Below are 16,858 nucleotides of genomic sequence, written 5' to 3' on the forward strand. Positions count from 1 at the left end.
TTTCCCAGCCTCCCTGGCAGTCAGGTGTGGCCATGTGCCTGAGTTCTGGCTGTGAGAAGGAAGTGATGTGCATCTATCTTTTCCAGCCTTACAAAGCCTCCAGTGCACAATCTTCCATGTTCTTTCTCCTTTGCTGCCTTGTACACATCAAGCCTGAACACCACATATTGAAGATGGCAGAGCCATAGATGGAAGGAGTCTGGGTCCCTCAAATACTGCTTGTTGGAGAACTACCTGCTAATCAGGAACTCCGGTTTTAACCTTATGTGAGCAAAGAATTAAATTTCTACTGATTTAAGTCATTTCAATGTTAGTGTTTATCTCTGTAACATCTCATATCATTTAATTAACATAATTTTCCTATTTGCAAAGTGGGAATAATATTATTATGAGAATCAAAACAGTACAGTACATGGCACATAGTAACTATTTAAAAAATATTAGTTATCATCATAAGCTATTCCTATTAAGTTCAAATTCAGTTGTCCTCTCTTGTAAATTTGACCTGCCACTTAAGACTCAAAGTTCTATTATTTAGGAAATTGTATTTCTAGCCCATGATGGTCTTTCTCTTGTATGTCACAAAATAATTTAGCACCATAAGAAAGGCTATGTTGTTTTGCTCTCCATTGAAAAATTAGACATTTCTGAGGGCAGGAACATCGCTATACCATCTGTTGTATCCTGTAACACAGCTAAGCTTGTAACTGGTTGACCATCAGGTCTGTGTGTGGCAAAAACCCACCAGTCACAGGGCCACGGGTACCTACTCTGATGGCTTGTAGCTGATTAGCTCAGCAGGTTAGAAATTAATGTTTGTTATTGTTGAATGAATGAAGAAAGGTAATTTAATTTAATTATACTCTGTGGTCATAAATCAGCCTTCTGGCTGTCAAGTCCTTACTACTGTTCAAAACTGAGAGCAGATTAAAAAGTGGGAAGGATGAGCAGAAATTTATTACCAGTGCTGAAGCACTTAAGCACTGATGTTGGTGTATCAACAGCAGAATTATACCTTTGTGAATTATCCTTGAACTAAAATATAATACACAAATCTAGCAGAGATTAAAAAGGAAGTTTTACCTCACCACGTTCAAGGAGATGTTTTCTGGAATAAAACAAAAATATTCTCTATTTACTGACTGTCCATTATACTATGATTACATCAAAATGAACTTCCATTTATTTGTTCTTATATTTTAAATAAATAAATATATAAATAAATAAAGCTATCAGATAATATTACTAAAAATTATGGCAATTTAAAAGGCATGATTTATAGTCATTCTATTTAAAGTATATCAAAATGCTGTTCTTTGGTTAAGATAAAATGGGTTTTACTGATTGCTGAAAACTGTATCTCTGGAGAGATAAATGAATAAAAAGAATATCTATTAAATATTCAACCATATACAGAATATATAATGCTTTATATAAGCACTGCTGTGACTTTTGAGTTGTTTTTATTTTTCACAATTACTAACATGAACGTCCTTGTACTTAAAACTCTGTGAGCATCTCTGAGTATTTCCTTAGGATAAATTTCTAGAATAAAAGTTACTAGGTAAAGCTTACAAATACTTTTAGTTCCACAAAAGTTGTCTAACAAATTTTCTAAATATTTATGTCTAAAAATTTACTAAATTTTTATGGCATACCTACTGTGTTCCAGGCACTGTGCAGTGAGCACAGTGTGAACAGAATAGATACTGTTCTTATCCTCATAGAGTTTATGCTAGATCCAGACAAGAGATACAAGACTGCTTATTTTATTGCCCATTGTAAAGACTGAATATTTCAGTCTTTGCAGGATGAGAGGCCTTCTCATATGGATTTTGGGGTTGGAGAGAGAAGTAAGACAGTATAAATAAGAAAGTAAGAAGTATAAGGAAGTTCAGGGGCACTCACAGATCCAGAGATTTTTTAAGAAGAGTAGTGGAGGGAAGGCCTCTTAGAATAGTAGTGAAATCACCAAATTATTTTTCCAACCTTGCAAGTCCTTCCTGAGTTTATGCAGTCAAGGGTGGAGGTAGGGGTGAATGGATGGGTTCCCACAAGTCCTGAAATCTGCCAGTCACAACAGACTCCTATAGTGAGCTACTGCATGAAGGGAGAGGCCTGGTAGGTAAGTATTATAATCACCAATGACCCCAACAATAAGTATGGATACAAATAAATCTAGTAACTAATTTAGAATATCAATATACAACCAAATCATGAGACACAAATAGGATGAAAGAAAAACATCAAGATAAATGAGCAAATGAACTGAACACTCGAGAAAGAGTTAATATAAGGAATAATAGTATTAAATGAAAATTCCAATTATTATTTTCACAGAAGTCTAAGAGGATTCTGCATCCATTCAATTAAAACAAGCTGCAGTAAAAAAGAGCTTTCAGAAATTATGAAAAAACATATATGCCTAATTTAAAACCTTAGAAGAAGGTTGAATAGCAGAATTTACACAGCTGAAATTGGTCATTTTGAAGACCCAATCATAGAATTCTCTGAGAATATAAGAAAAAAAGAAATAAAAAATATGATAAAAGCAATAATATATGTTCAAAAAAGAGAGGCTAAAGCAAAAAAAAAAAAAAAAAAAAAGAGAATAACTACCCCCTGAGCTAAAGAAAGATTTGAGTGTTCAGATTAAAATGCCCATGAATAAACATATAAATAACAGGGTAGAAATCTTATTTAGGGAACAATGGCTGAAAACTTGCTAACTCTGGGGAGAGATATGGACATCCAAGTAGAGGAGGCTCATACGTGACCTTTCCCAAATTCACTAGATACATTATAATAAAACTGTCAAAATCAAAGACAAAAACTGAACTTTGAAAACGCAAATCATCTCATATAAGGAAACCCCTGTAAGGCTATCAGCAGATTTCTCAACAGAAACCTTGGAGGCCAGGAGAGAGTGGGATATTCTAAGTGCTCAAATAAAATATCTGCCACCTAAGAATACTTTACCTAGCAAAGCTGTCCTTCAGATGAAGGTGAGAAAGACTTTCCCAGACAAACAAAAGCTGAGGGAGTTCATCATCACTAGACCTGCCTTATAAGAAATGCTAAAGGGAGTCCTTCAAGTTGAAACGAAAGAATGCTAATTAGTAACATGAACACACATGAAAGTACAAAACTTGCTAGTAAAAGTAACTACACAAATTCAGAATACGCTAATACTGTAGTAGTGGTGTGTAAATCACCTAACTCTAGTATAAAGACAAAAAGACCAAAGCATTAAAAAATAAATATAGCTACAGTAATTTATTAATGGATACACAATATAAGAAGATCCACATTGTGACATCAAAAGCATAAAATGGGGACAAGGGAAGTAAAAAGGCAGAATTTTTATATGCAATTGAAGTTAAGTTGTTATCAGCTTAAAATAGACTCAAAACTATAAGATGTATTATGTAAGCCTCATGATAACCACAAAGTAAAAACCTATAGTAGATACACAGAAGATAGAGGAATCAAAGCATACCACTATGAAAAATCATGAAGTGATAAAGGAAGATAGCATGAGAGGAAGAAAGAAACTACAAAACAGAAAGAAAACAAGATGGCAAAAATAAGTCCTCATCTATCAATAATTACTTTAAGTATAAATTGATTAAATTCTCTAATCTAAAGATATAGAGTGGCTAAATGAATAAAAAAACAAGACCCAATTATGATGCCTATAAGCGTCTTATTTTAGCTTTAAGGATACACATGAAGTAAAAGTGAAGGGATGACAAAAGGTATTCCACACAAATGGAAATGAAAAGAAAGCAGGGGTAAATATATATATATATAAAATATATTATATGTATATATAAAATCAGGTGAAACAGACTAAGTTGAAAAATGTAACGAGACAAAGGAGAAAGTCACTATATAATGATAAAGTGGTCACTTCATCAAAAGGATATAACAATTCTAAATCTATATGCACCCAGCATTAAGACACTTAACTATATTAAGCAAATATTAATAGATAGGAGGGAGAAATAGACAGCAGCACAATAATTCCAGGGGACTTAAGTACCCAATTTAACATTGGATAGATCATCCAGACAAAAAATCATTAAGGAAATGTTGGACTTGAACTACACTTTAGACTAACTGGACCTAAGCATACACACAGTGCATTCTATTCAACAGCAGCAGAGCACACTTTCTCCTCAAGCACACATGGAACATTCTCCAGGATAAATCACATGTTAGGTCACAAAACAAGTTTTAACAAATTTAAGATTGAAATCATATCAAGTATTTTTTCTGCCCACAACAGTATGAAATTAGAAGTAGGAGAGCTGGAAAATTCACAAATATAATCCTGAACAATCAATGGGTTAAAGATGAAATCAAAAGGAAATCAAAAAGTATCTTGAAACAAATGAAAATAGAAACACAACATACCAAAATTTATGAGATGCAGCAAAAGCAATTCTAAGAGGGAAGTTTATAGCAATAAATGCCTACATTAAGAAAAAAGAGTTCAAATAAATGACCTAACTATACACCTCAAGGAACTAGAAGAAGAAGGACAAACTAAGCCCAAAATTAGAAGGAAGAAAATAAACATCAGAGAAGAAATAACTGAAATAGAAGAAATAATAGAAAAAATCAATGAAATTAAGAGGGTTTTTTTTTTTGGAAAAGATAAACAAAATTGACAAGCCTTTAATTGAACTGAGAAAAAAAAAGACTCAAATAAAGAAAATCATAAATGCAAGAGAGGACATTACAACTAAATACAAAGAATCATAAGAAACTGTATAAACAATCATAAACCAGCATATTGGACAACCTGGAAGAAATGGATACTTTCCTAGGAACATACAATCTACCAGGACTGAATTGGAAGAAATAGAAACTCTGAACAGACTTAAAACTAGTAAGGAGATTGAATTAGTAATCAAAAGTCTCCCAACAAAAAAACCTACAAGACCAGATGGCTTCACTGGAGAATTCTATCAAACATTTAGACAAGAATTAATGCCAATCATTCTCAAACTCTTCCAACAAATTTAAGAGAAAAGAAGACTTCCAAACTCATTTTACAAGGCTAGTATTACCTTGACATTGAAGTAAGACAAGGACAATAAAAATAAAAGAATATTGTAGGCCAATATCCCTGATGAATACAGATGCCAAAATCCTTAACAAATAGTAGAAACCAAATTCAACATCACATTAAAAGGATAATACACCATGATCAAGTGGGATTTATCTTTGCAATGTTAGGATGGTTCAACATATACAAATCAATAAACGTGAAACACTACATTAACAGAATGAAAGATAAAAATCATGTGCTCATCGCAATAGAGACAGAAAAAGCATTTGACAAAATCCAAAACCCCTTCATGATAAAAACAAAAAAAACTCTCAACAAATTAGGTATAGACAATATAATACAGGCAATATATGACAAGCTCACAGCTAACTTCACACTCAATGGTGAAAAGCTCAAAGTTTTTCCTCTAAGATCAGGAGCAAAGCAAGGATGCCCACTCTTGCCATTTATCTTCAACACAGTACTAAAAGTCCTAGCCAGGGCAATAAGGCAAGAAAAAGAAACAAAAGGGATCAAAGTCAGAAAGGAAGAAATAAAATTGTCCATGTTTGCAGTACCTAGAAATAAAGTTAACTGAGGAGGAGATAGACTTGTATACTGAAAACTGTAAGACACTGATGAAAGAAATTGAAGAAGACACAATTAAATGGAGAGATACCCTATGTGTTTGGTTTGGAAAAATTAATGTTGTTAAAATGTCCGTACTACCCCAAGTGATCTACAGATTCAATTCAACCCCTAACAAAACTCCAATGACATTTGTCACAGATATAGAAAGAACAATCTTAAAATTCATAAGAAACCACAAAAGACCCTGAATTTCCAAAATAATCTTGAGAAAAGCAGAACAAAGCTATAGGTATTACATTTCCTGATTTCAAACTATATTACAAAGCTATAGTAGTCAAAACAGTGTGAGACTGGCATAAAAAAAGACCAATGGAACAGAAATAGAGAACCCAGAATTAAACCAATGCATAAATTGCCAACTTATCTTTGACAAAGGCACTAAGAACATGCACAGAGAAAGGACAGCATTTTCAATAAATAATGTTGGGAAAACTGGACAACCACATGCAAAAGAATGAAATTAACTCTTATCTTACACAACTCACCAAGATTGAGTAGAAATGGATGAAAGGCTTAAATTTAATACTTTAAGCCATAAAACTACTATGAGAAAACAAAGGGGAAAAGCTTCTTGACAGTGGTCTTGGTAATAACTTTTTTGGACTTGACACCAAAAGCACAGGCAACAAAAGCAAAAATAAAAAAGGGTGACAATATCAACTTAAACGCTTTTGCACAAAAAGGAAATAGAATGAAAAAGAAACCTATAGAATGGGGGAAAATATTTGCAAACTGTGTACCTGATAAGGGGTTAATATCTGAAGTATCTCTATATAAGGAACTCATACAACTAAATGGCAAAACAACAACAAAAAACCTGATTTTAAAATGGCAAAAACCTGAACATTTTTCCAAAGAATATACATAAATTGTCAACAGGTACATGAAAATGTGCTCAACATCATTAATTACCAGGGAAATGCAATTCAAAACCACAATGAGATATCACCTCATGTCTATTAGAATGGCTATTATCAAAAAGAAAAGAGATAACAAATGTTGATGAAGATGTAGAGAAAAGGACTGTTGATGGGAATGTAAATTGGTATAATATTGTGTAAAACAGTATGTAGGTTCCTCAAAAAAATAAAATAGAACTACCATATGATCAAGCCATCCCACTGCTGGGAACACATCCAAAGGAATAAAAATCCATATCCTGAAGAGATATCTGCACTTTTTTGTCCATTGCAGCATTATTCATCATAGGCAAGATATGGAAACACCCTAAGTGTCTGCTGATGGATGAATGGTGTATTTCTAAAAGCACTGCTGTTGGTCCTTCTAAATCTTAGATCCACCACTTTTGGAACCCTCACGCTGTGAGAGAGTCACAGGATTCTCAAGGCACTTGTCTCCTGCTTCTTTTGACTTAGAGCTTACAAAGGGAGAGATACTCCAATATCACAAAGGCATAATTGCTTCTATTAAAAATAACCATGTTTTGGGGAATGGGCTTAAAGGAGAGATGTGAGGTCAGAAACAGCCAACAAAGGGGAGCAGGAAAGAAAGGTACCTAAAATAATAGACCTAAAGAGTAGCACTGGTAGCCTTAGAAGTTGCCAGGAACCACATCTTTTGGTGGAGTCACTGTCATTCATTAAGGTTATGTAATCATCTCTACTGTGCAGAAGAGAGTGGAGACTGCTAGATCAACAGAGAGGTGTGAACCATAGAGCATATGCAGAGGAAAAACCAGGGAGTTGAGAATTCTTGATAAGAAACCATAATAGAGATTGACCATGGATTCCAGGCTGTGTCAGAAAGCAAACCGGGAATGCTGATTAGATTACAGCAGTTGACATCTTGGCGCCTTGAGGCAGCTGAAGAACAAACAGATTTAGTGAGCGGGGAGAAGAGGAATGCAACCATGTGGATACCAGGTGGGATTTCTTAAAAGGAGCAGTTTCAGGCAATGGCAGGGTCTGGGCTGTGACCACAGAAGCAGAATTGGCAGCATGCAGTTCACCCACTGTCTTCTTCAGGGAGCCTTGCAAATAAGACAGGCTTCTGTTAAGGACATTGTTTAGATTCCAAATTAAAAGTGCCTTATAGCCACCAAATATTAGAGTGTTATTGTGAAGGGATGTGAGGAGACGGCTTCAGGTCATATGCTTGACGGTCACCTGGCACCTTCCCTGAAGCACTTAAACCTGAATACAAAAAACTACTGACCTATATTATCTTAGGAGATGTTCTATTTAAGAATAATTTCTACCATTATGCCATGAAGAAACTAAAATCACTGTCTCAATTCGAAATGTCATTCTGTTGCTGACATCCAATTCTTATAACCCTTGGTTATTTTTCAATCTTGGATGAAATGCCTGTCAAGATCTCCGTTGGCCTATTGCAAGATGATTTCCCATTGGTTGTTGGTTGATTCGTTTTTTCAGTCAACCAGAGATTTGGCTGTGGGATTTAGCTGAAAACCCAGGGACTGCTTTGGAGAAGTGAAGATAAGAAGTAGGAACTGAAGTCCCAAGCACATGGCTGTGAAAGGCAGCAGAGTGAAGAGTTAAGCTCACTGGCTCGGTAGTCAGATCTGGCATCAAACTCAATCTCCACCTGCCAGTTGAGTAGAAGAATCTCATTCTCAGTGTTGTCTTCTGTACTATGGGCTAATAATGTCTACTTTGCTGACTTTTTTTACAAAGATTAGACAAGATCAATTATGTAAAGCACTAAACACAGTTCATTAAACTGTAACATTAGCATTAAAAAATAAAATAAAATAACCATGTTTTATTAGAGAATTTTTTCACAGTGTACTCTTGGGAGACAAAAACCTTAACCATCACACCTTGCAACCTGGAGATTTTACCTATTGGAAGAGACACCTCTAGAAGAACTCTCTTCAACCTTGCTGGAAGGGCCCCTATCAGGTACTGCTAACCAACCCTTATGCCACCAGAATCCAAGGAACAGACTCTTGGATTCATGTGACACACCTAAAGAAAGTACAGAACCCTGACTGGACCTGCACATCATCTGGTGACTTGAAAGAAAGGTTTCCCAGAACTGACGTAGATGACATCTGATGAGACAGCTTTCCTAGGATATCCAGGCCAGGACTGTTGGAAGTTTGTCATCAAACTTTAAAGGATGACATAACACTTCGGATGATCACAGATATTTAGTATCTTGATAACATATGAACTTTAGATAAAAAAGTGCCTGTGAGTTCTCCCTCCCACCCCTCCTTGTTACTCGCATGTGACCTCAATAGGTTTCCAATCTGTGCACGTTTCCTCTGATGTGAGACACTACGCTCAGGAAAGGTCCTTCCTGGCACTGAGGGACAAAAGCTGCTGAAACTAGAAAACCTGACTCTTGATCAATGATGCTTTCAGAGAAAGGTCTTGATCAAAAGGGGGAAAGTAAAAAAAAATAATAAATAGAAATCTCAATTAAATAGAGTTGGAGACAAGAAGGAGGAACTTTCATGCCCTGTAACAACAGCAGAGTCCAAAAGGAAGAAGAAGGATTCTTCTTCTTTCCTGGCAAGGATTCAGCCAATGAAAAGCCATGGACTTTTGGTTCACTATAGCTCTCCCAACCTCGTTTTCCCCTCTATGAAAGTCCTTGCTGTGCAGGGACTTGCATGTGGCTCACCATGGTTATAAACCTCAAAGTGCAATCCTCTGCTGACCCCCAATAAACCCATCTTTGTTGGAGAAATATCTGGCAGTCCATTTGTTTTAGGGCAACTATGAATAAAGAAAATGTGGCATATATATGCAATGGATTATTATTCACCCATAAAAAACAAGGAAATCCTGTCATTTGCAACTACATGGATGAACCTGGAAGGCATTACGCTATGTGAAACAGGGCAGACAGGGAAAGACAAATATTTTATGGTATCACTCACATGTGGAATCTAAAAAAGACCAAAAAAAAGTCAGACTCAGAAACAGAGAGTAGACTGGTGGTTGCCAGGGTCTGGGGACTGGGGGTAATGACGTGATGTTCTTTAAAGGGTACAAACTTTTAGTTATAAGATGAAGGAATTCTGAGGAAGCAATGTACAGCATAGTGACTATAGTTAATAATACTGCATTATATACTTGACATCTGCTAAAAGCGTAGCCCTTAAGTGTTCTCACACACACACAAGGTAACTCTGTGAGGTGTTGGATGTGTTAATTAACTTGGTTGTGGTGATCACTTTACAACATATATGTATATCAAATCATTGTATTATATACTTTATATATACACATATTTATTTGGCAAAAAATGAAAACTATGAAAGAGAATATGGGGAAATACTTCTATGATTTTGATGTGAACTGTTTCTAAGCACAGAAGTTAACACAGAAAACAGAGCAAGTGTACAGTTTTGATCGTATACAAATTTTAAACTTCTATAAAGCAATGACCATTAATAAACTATATATTGATATCCTAGAATAAACTATGTTATAGACATAATAGACAAAAGATTATTGTCTATAATATAAAAAGACACCACAAATCAATTTTCAAATGGTCAAAAAGAAACGCAAATAGCCAACAGACTTATGGAAAGATGTAAAACTTCACTGGCAAAGACTTGTAAGATGAGTTACTTTTAAAAAAACTATCAGTTAGAAAATGTTATAAGTTTAATAACAGTGGTGTTCATGGAGATGCAGAGAAATGGACACTCTCACCATTATAAGTTCTCAGTATCCATCAAATTATAAAAATTCATACCTTATGGTCTAGCAGTCCCATATCAAATATTTCAAATATTAAATATTTTAAATACTGAAATGTGTTCAAATGAATGTGTACAAGGATGTTAATTACTCATAGCACTGGTTGTTATGACAAAAAGGTAAATATAATCTAAATGTCCACTGATGTGGGAATGGCTAATTACATGATAGTCACTCATGATGCTGAACAATAAAACGTGGAGACTACTACAACGTATGAGGAAGATCTAGGCAGATGCCCAAGACACGCTGTTACATAAAAGTTACAGAATAATACCATTTAAACAATACATTGAGTTTTCAGAAGTGTTTTCTGGAATGATACATACAAAGCCACTTACAATCATCACTAATTGAGGAGTACATTGAAGAGAGGGGAACATTTCCTCTTTTCTTGATATACTATTTTTTCTGATTGTATTACTATAAGCATATAGTTGACTCCTGAACAACATGGAGGTGAGGGGCGCAGTTGAAAGTCCGAGTATAAATTATAGTTGGCCCTCCATATACTTGGTCCCTCTGTATCCCGGGATTCAACCAACCACAGATCTAGTAATAGTGTAGTATTTATTATTGGAAAAAAATCTGCAAATAAGTGGACCCATGCAGTTCAAATCCATGTTGTTCAACAGTCAACTGTATTATTTTTGTGATTTAAAGGCCACTCTGCCCATAGCCATCACTTTCAGGAATGTAATCGCCAAGAAAGACCTCCTAACTTTGAGCTAAGTATCTTCCTTCCACCAGTTGGCTCCCTCAAGTCTGTCATCTTCCACATTATACTCTCTCAAATGTCTGAAGACAGCTGCCATGTACCCCTCAATCTTCTATTATTCAATTAAATATCCCAGGTCTCTTCATGCATTCCTTAAGTGAACAGTTTTCAGGGCTCTAAAAACATTCTTTTTAGAATGTCAAGACATGTTCCCCCAGGTTCCATCTGACCAGAACAAAGTAGAGTGGATCTACTAACCCTCTTGATTTGGAAACAATTTCAACAAACAAGATGTTTACCATTTCAACCATAAGATTCTAATCAGGTCTTCTGGCTACCATACAAAACTGTTTACTGAAAATATAAGCATGGGGTACAGAGTTCATGGAAACTCTCTATTCTATCTTCAGAATATTTTCTGTAAATCTAAAGCTGTCCTAAAATAAATTTTATTAAAAATAATCCATCTAATGAACATATCTACAAATATAAAATGTAATCTGGGTAAAATTTTCCTCAGAAGGAAGTTTTCTTCACAATTCTCATGTCCTATAGCAAAGATTGATTTGAGTTATATTTTGCTCATATTTGTTTATCCCATAATTCTAGTGACTAATAAAAACACAAAAAATGCAATAAAACAAGCAGTTTTAACAATAATGTAGGAAAAGTTATTTCATGAATATTCAGAAAAATAAGTATGCTTTCTCTGAAAGTTAAAAAAAAAAAAAAAGAATCGCCAAAATAAAACTTTAGCTTACTTCTGTTTACTGACTTTAAATTCTAGTGGTATATTAAAATTAAACTAAATCAATTTAAACTTTGAGTTAGTTCACAAATATAAACCCTTCAAAACAAGTCCAAATGCATAAAAGAGAGACAGCCATAAGAATAATACATTTGGTCTTTTTTTTTAAGAAGACATCTAAGTTTGGTTCATGTTTCCTGTTGTAATCATAATGCTTAAGTTTAATGTATATTCATTTGGAAAACTGATATTACAGTAAGTTATTTAATAACTGAATATAGTATGGTTTAAAAACAACTATGAAATAATTACCTCAGATAAGTGTTTGCAGATAAGACACGTAAAATATCACGAAAAGCCTGTGAATAGAATCAAATCGATGAAATTTCTAAGGAATTAAGTGATGTTTAAAATGTCCTGATTCATTAACAAAAATACCCCCACTAGAAAGAAGTATTTTTATTGTTAAAATGAGTCCTCAGAAACAGTTTAGTTCTAGCTCTACCTCAGGCAAATAATTTCTTGAAGTTGTAACCTCCTTTTCTATTAAAAAAAAAAGTTTTGGAGTAAATCTTTCAGCTCTAAAATTCTAAGCTTTTTATATGTGGATAACTTCTTACCAGTGTTTAAGTTTATATTTTACTGGAAGGCAGGTGGGTTGCGGGGGATTGGTTTCCACAAAGGAGGCAGCTTCCTCCAGGTACTTTCAGAGACTATTTTATCTTGACCTTCTAAGTGAATTAGGAATTTCTCTCTATCTACACAGTCTATATGCCTGCTTCACTCAAACTCCTGATTATTATAAAATTAGCTATGGCGTATCTGCTTCCCTGATCTACCTCAGCCTGAAGTGACTGCTACAGAAGGCTTAAGAGCACTTATCAAAATGGGACTTCCCCGGTGTACCAGATGATGATGAGAGAGGGAGGAGGGAAGGCAAAAAATGTGGAAGCTAACTTTGGCCAAAGAGGTTTTAGCAGCAATTACACACAACTTAAGAAATTTACGGGGAACTTAAAATTTTGCACTCTGCATGATATGTGGCTTATAACCCACAGATAAACATTGAAAAAAATACATAATAAAATTTCGACTCTAATGTTAAATTAAATCTAAGTTTAGAATTTTTAACTTCTCTCATTGATTCAAGGGCATCCGGCATGGACAAATGTTTCAAATAATGAAAATGAGATTATCAGTCTTTTGGGCAAGCAAAAGCCTATTCAAAGGTATAGATAACTGAATATATGCATTTATAGGAGTCTAAGATTCAACAGTCTTACAGGAAATCATACTAGACATGCCTTCCTCCTTTCCTTCTCAGAAGTGATTTCACACAAGTGAAAAGTTAAATGAACATCAGAAGTAGCCCTGAGGTGGAAAATAAGCCATAATAGGACAATTAAAGACTGAGGTGTTTATGTGGATGCAGAAAGGAGTTAAGCTTTAATGGCTGCAGGGATGTGTGTGCGTGTGTGTGTGTGTGTGTGTGTGCGCGCATGCGTGAGTGCGCCTGCTACTGCACGTGCATGGTTTGAGCTGTGGTATGTTTGGGGGCTAGTATGATGTTTATGAATCTTAGATCTTGTATCTTTATTTTTAAAATAGTTAATAGTAGATCTAGTTATCATTTTCTCCTGTGCTAGATATCTCCCCTCTGAACAGTTAATTCTTGCATTAGTTCCCCCCCAAGTGGAGCCTTGTAAGAATAACACAAACTGCCATGATATAATAGAGAAATAGGCTAGTGGAGAAAATATGCAACTTGAGCTAAGTAGGGCCAAAGCAATGGAAAGCAGCAAACCTGTGTGTAGTTTACCCATTTGTATCTATCCTGACTCTTTCCACATGGTCCCTAGAGAACTGGATCAAGGGTGAAACAACAGGATGTACAGGGAGATGCCTTTCTCACTCATAAATTATTCATCTTCTATGTGAAAACAAAGGAATGAGAAATGTGGGAACTGGAAATACATAGGGAAGATAGACAACTTGACTTTAAATTTAGAACACTGGCTTCAACAGAACTACACTTCGTATGACAGTGGAGAAATCATGTTATTGCTATCTGCTTAAAAGCATAAAATACATACTGACTTAAGGCAGGACAACTTTTAAACAATAAAAATAAAGATGGTTCAAAATTGCTAAAAACTGAGGACCCACTGTCTTTAACCAGACTTTTGGATAAACTACTCCCAGACCAAGAAAATCTTCCAGTGGTATTTTAAACATTATTTCTTCTACTGTGATAACATTTTGGTTTTTTGTGAACACAGTGAACAGTAGAGAATGATATTTTAATGGCTATACAAATTTCTCCTATTCATGTCTCAAAATGGATCAAGACTTTTTTGAATGTGCTTTATATTTGAAAGATACCAAAGTGGTCACTGTACTTTTCTTTTTTAGTACCTATAACAATTGCAATTATTTAATCATTTGGGAAATTATTTGCTGAATGTTCCCCCTGGCTCAGACTGTGAGTTTCAAGGTAGGGCTGGGCTTGTTTTATTTATCTCAGTGTACCTACTTTGTTAACATAGTTCTTAGAACATGGTAACTGACAAATTTCTTTCGAAAGAATGAGTAAAAATATCTTTTCTAATGTGGCTTTCAGAAAAAAACCCACATAATACTAGATAAAGAAAAATCTGAATAAAAAAAGTTTTTTAGGGAAGGAAGAGTTCATCCTAAAAGTAAGACAGAATTCTGAGCTATTAGCATTAATCTAAGTCCTTGTCGTGAACCCAAAAGCAAGTGAAAAAAATTTTAAATACCTTTTTAAAGATAAAATAAGTAATCACCATAACGATTGGAAGCAACAATGTCTCTGTGTATCTCAGTGGCGTCTGAAATATAGCAAATTATTCAAAATAATTATTTATTAAATTTTACATTAAATGAATAAAAATGTATGTCAACTTGAGTGTCACAATAAGATTTCATAAAGGTAAAAGATATCTTTGTCATTAACAGACTATATATTTATTGAGTTTCATGTTCTAATACAAGAATCAAAAATATAAAATAGTTACACAAATATATCAAATAGTTTTAATGATAAAAACTATTAAAATTAGCTATGGATATTATTTTTTCCTTTCTTTTGGCTTTATCTTTGCTTTATTTATATTATATAATAGTAAGTTTAAAATGTGTGTTTACTGATCCCTGGGCCCTAGATTATCATTTCCTGGGCTGCAAATTCTATTATTTTCATTTGTGAAACTATAGAACTAACAATGAAGAAAGTTACATTAAGTAATTACTGTAAGTATGAATTAGTAATAAAATAATAGCAGCAGCTAAATAATTCTCATGAATTGTGATAAAGAGTGATTTACCATGTAACAAAATCATATATTTCTTGAAGGCAGGAATCAAGTAATTTTACTCTTCATAGTCCGACTACAAACTGCCTCACAGATAATTAGTGGTCAATAATTGTTTTTGAATAAATGTATGACTGATTGGATAGATAAGAGAATAATAGATGATTAGTAGTATATCTTTCTTGGCAATGTCTTATTTTAAAAGTTTGTAATATTTGGGATATTAAGTGAAAAAAACCTGAATTTTTAAAAAACAAAACCAAGAATTTGGGTTTATATTTCCTGAGTGGTCCTCCAACTGACCCAGATTATTAAAAGTAATTGAACTGTAGTAACCGTAATTGACTATGGGTCATACAGTATGTTATGCACTTGCCCTGGTAGGGGCCATTGTTTACTGATTTTACACATAAGAAACCAGGTGAGGAAGGCCATATAATTAGCAAAAGTTACCGTAAAAAAATGATAGAGTAAGTAAATTGGGTGTTTCTGAATAAAACTTTTGAGTTTCAGATTAAAGGGAAAACTTAAGAGCAAGAACCCATCATACCTGTAGAAGGGAAAAAAAGAAACAATCATACCGCTTTTTCCATGAAGTCAAATTCAGGAGCACAGGTGTAAATTAAAGTATCAAAATCTGTATATCTTAAGATTCTGGCTGCAATAAGGTCACTCAGGCCAATCTGGAAGAAAATAAAAACAAATTAAAATTACACAAATAATTATAGTTAATAATAGATTGGTTTGATGTAATAGTAACAAAGTCTACAGAGAAGATAAATCCAAGGTACATGGATGACTCTCCAAAAAAACAAAAAATACAGTGAATCACATTATGCGCTGAATTATGAAGAAAATTGAAAACAAACAGAAATAGCAAGAGAAATGAAAAGGAAAAAGAAGTTCAGAAAAAGCAAGCAGAGAAGGTGATAATGTAAAGAATGAGCTAAAATCAACATTTGCTGGGCACAAACCACCATGCAGTTGATCATGAGATTTTATAATCAGATCATTTATCAAGAAAAAACCAATTTCAGTTAACTCCTTTCACCACACATTGTAAATCATGAACAAATTCTCCATGCACTGTCATTTTCACAAAGCCTCATACATTGAGCACAATTTTTGGTGCTTCTTGAATTTTTCAGACATACATTCAAGCCATTAACTATGAGAGTTATTCTTCAAGAGAATTACAACAACTATACATACTCCTTTGATTTAGTTACTTGATCTCAAAGAACTTTAAAATAAACACCACCAACAAAATCCAATGTAGAGCTATTTTCTACTGATTATTTATTACCTACTTTGGTGAGACAATTATTTTTATACTGCATTCTTAGAAGGCCAGATAAAGAAAAATATTTGGCATGTAAAACATTAACTCAAACTACTTTAAAAGGACATAAATTATTATATATCAACTTTGATGATTATCTATGGTTTTCATTTATTCATGATTCCCCTTATCTACCAGTAGCAAGGATAATTTACAGCTAACTTAATTTTTCTAATTTAGAATAGGCCTGGTGACTAATTACAATTTAACCAAGCCACTTTAGTTTCAAGTCTTTCTCACAGCTGTCACACAGAAGTCACTTAAGAATACCAAGGTGTGTGTGTGTGTGTGTGTGTGTG

General features: G+C 34.1%; 1 protein-coding gene across 1 annotated transcript in view; it reads right to left on the bottom strand.

Moving 5' to 3' along the window:
• DPY19L2 (dpy-19 like 2) overlaps positions 1-16,858 on the bottom strand; it is an 86,541-nt gene that overhangs the window by 17,216 nt on the left and 52,467 nt on the right. Inside the window, exons 14-17 of the mRNA XM_065883564.1 lie at positions 15,799-15,900; positions 14,663-14,734; positions 12,195-12,241; positions 1,084-1,108 (exon numbers count right to left, since the gene is read on the bottom strand). Of these exons, the coding sequence (XP_065739636.1) occupies positions 1,084-1,108; positions 12,195-12,241; positions 14,663-14,734; positions 15,799-15,900 (246 nt within the window). The remainder of the gene's footprint in view (positions 1-1,083; positions 1,109-12,194; positions 12,242-14,662; positions 14,735-15,798; positions 15,901-16,858) is intronic.

This window comes from Phocoena phocoena, chromosome 9, assembly GCF_963924675.1.
Source record: "Phocoena phocoena chromosome 9, mPhoPho1.1, whole genome shotgun sequence".
NCBI classification, from domain to species: domain Eukaryota; kingdom Metazoa; phylum Chordata; class Mammalia; order Artiodactyla; family Phocoenidae; genus Phocoena; species Phocoena phocoena.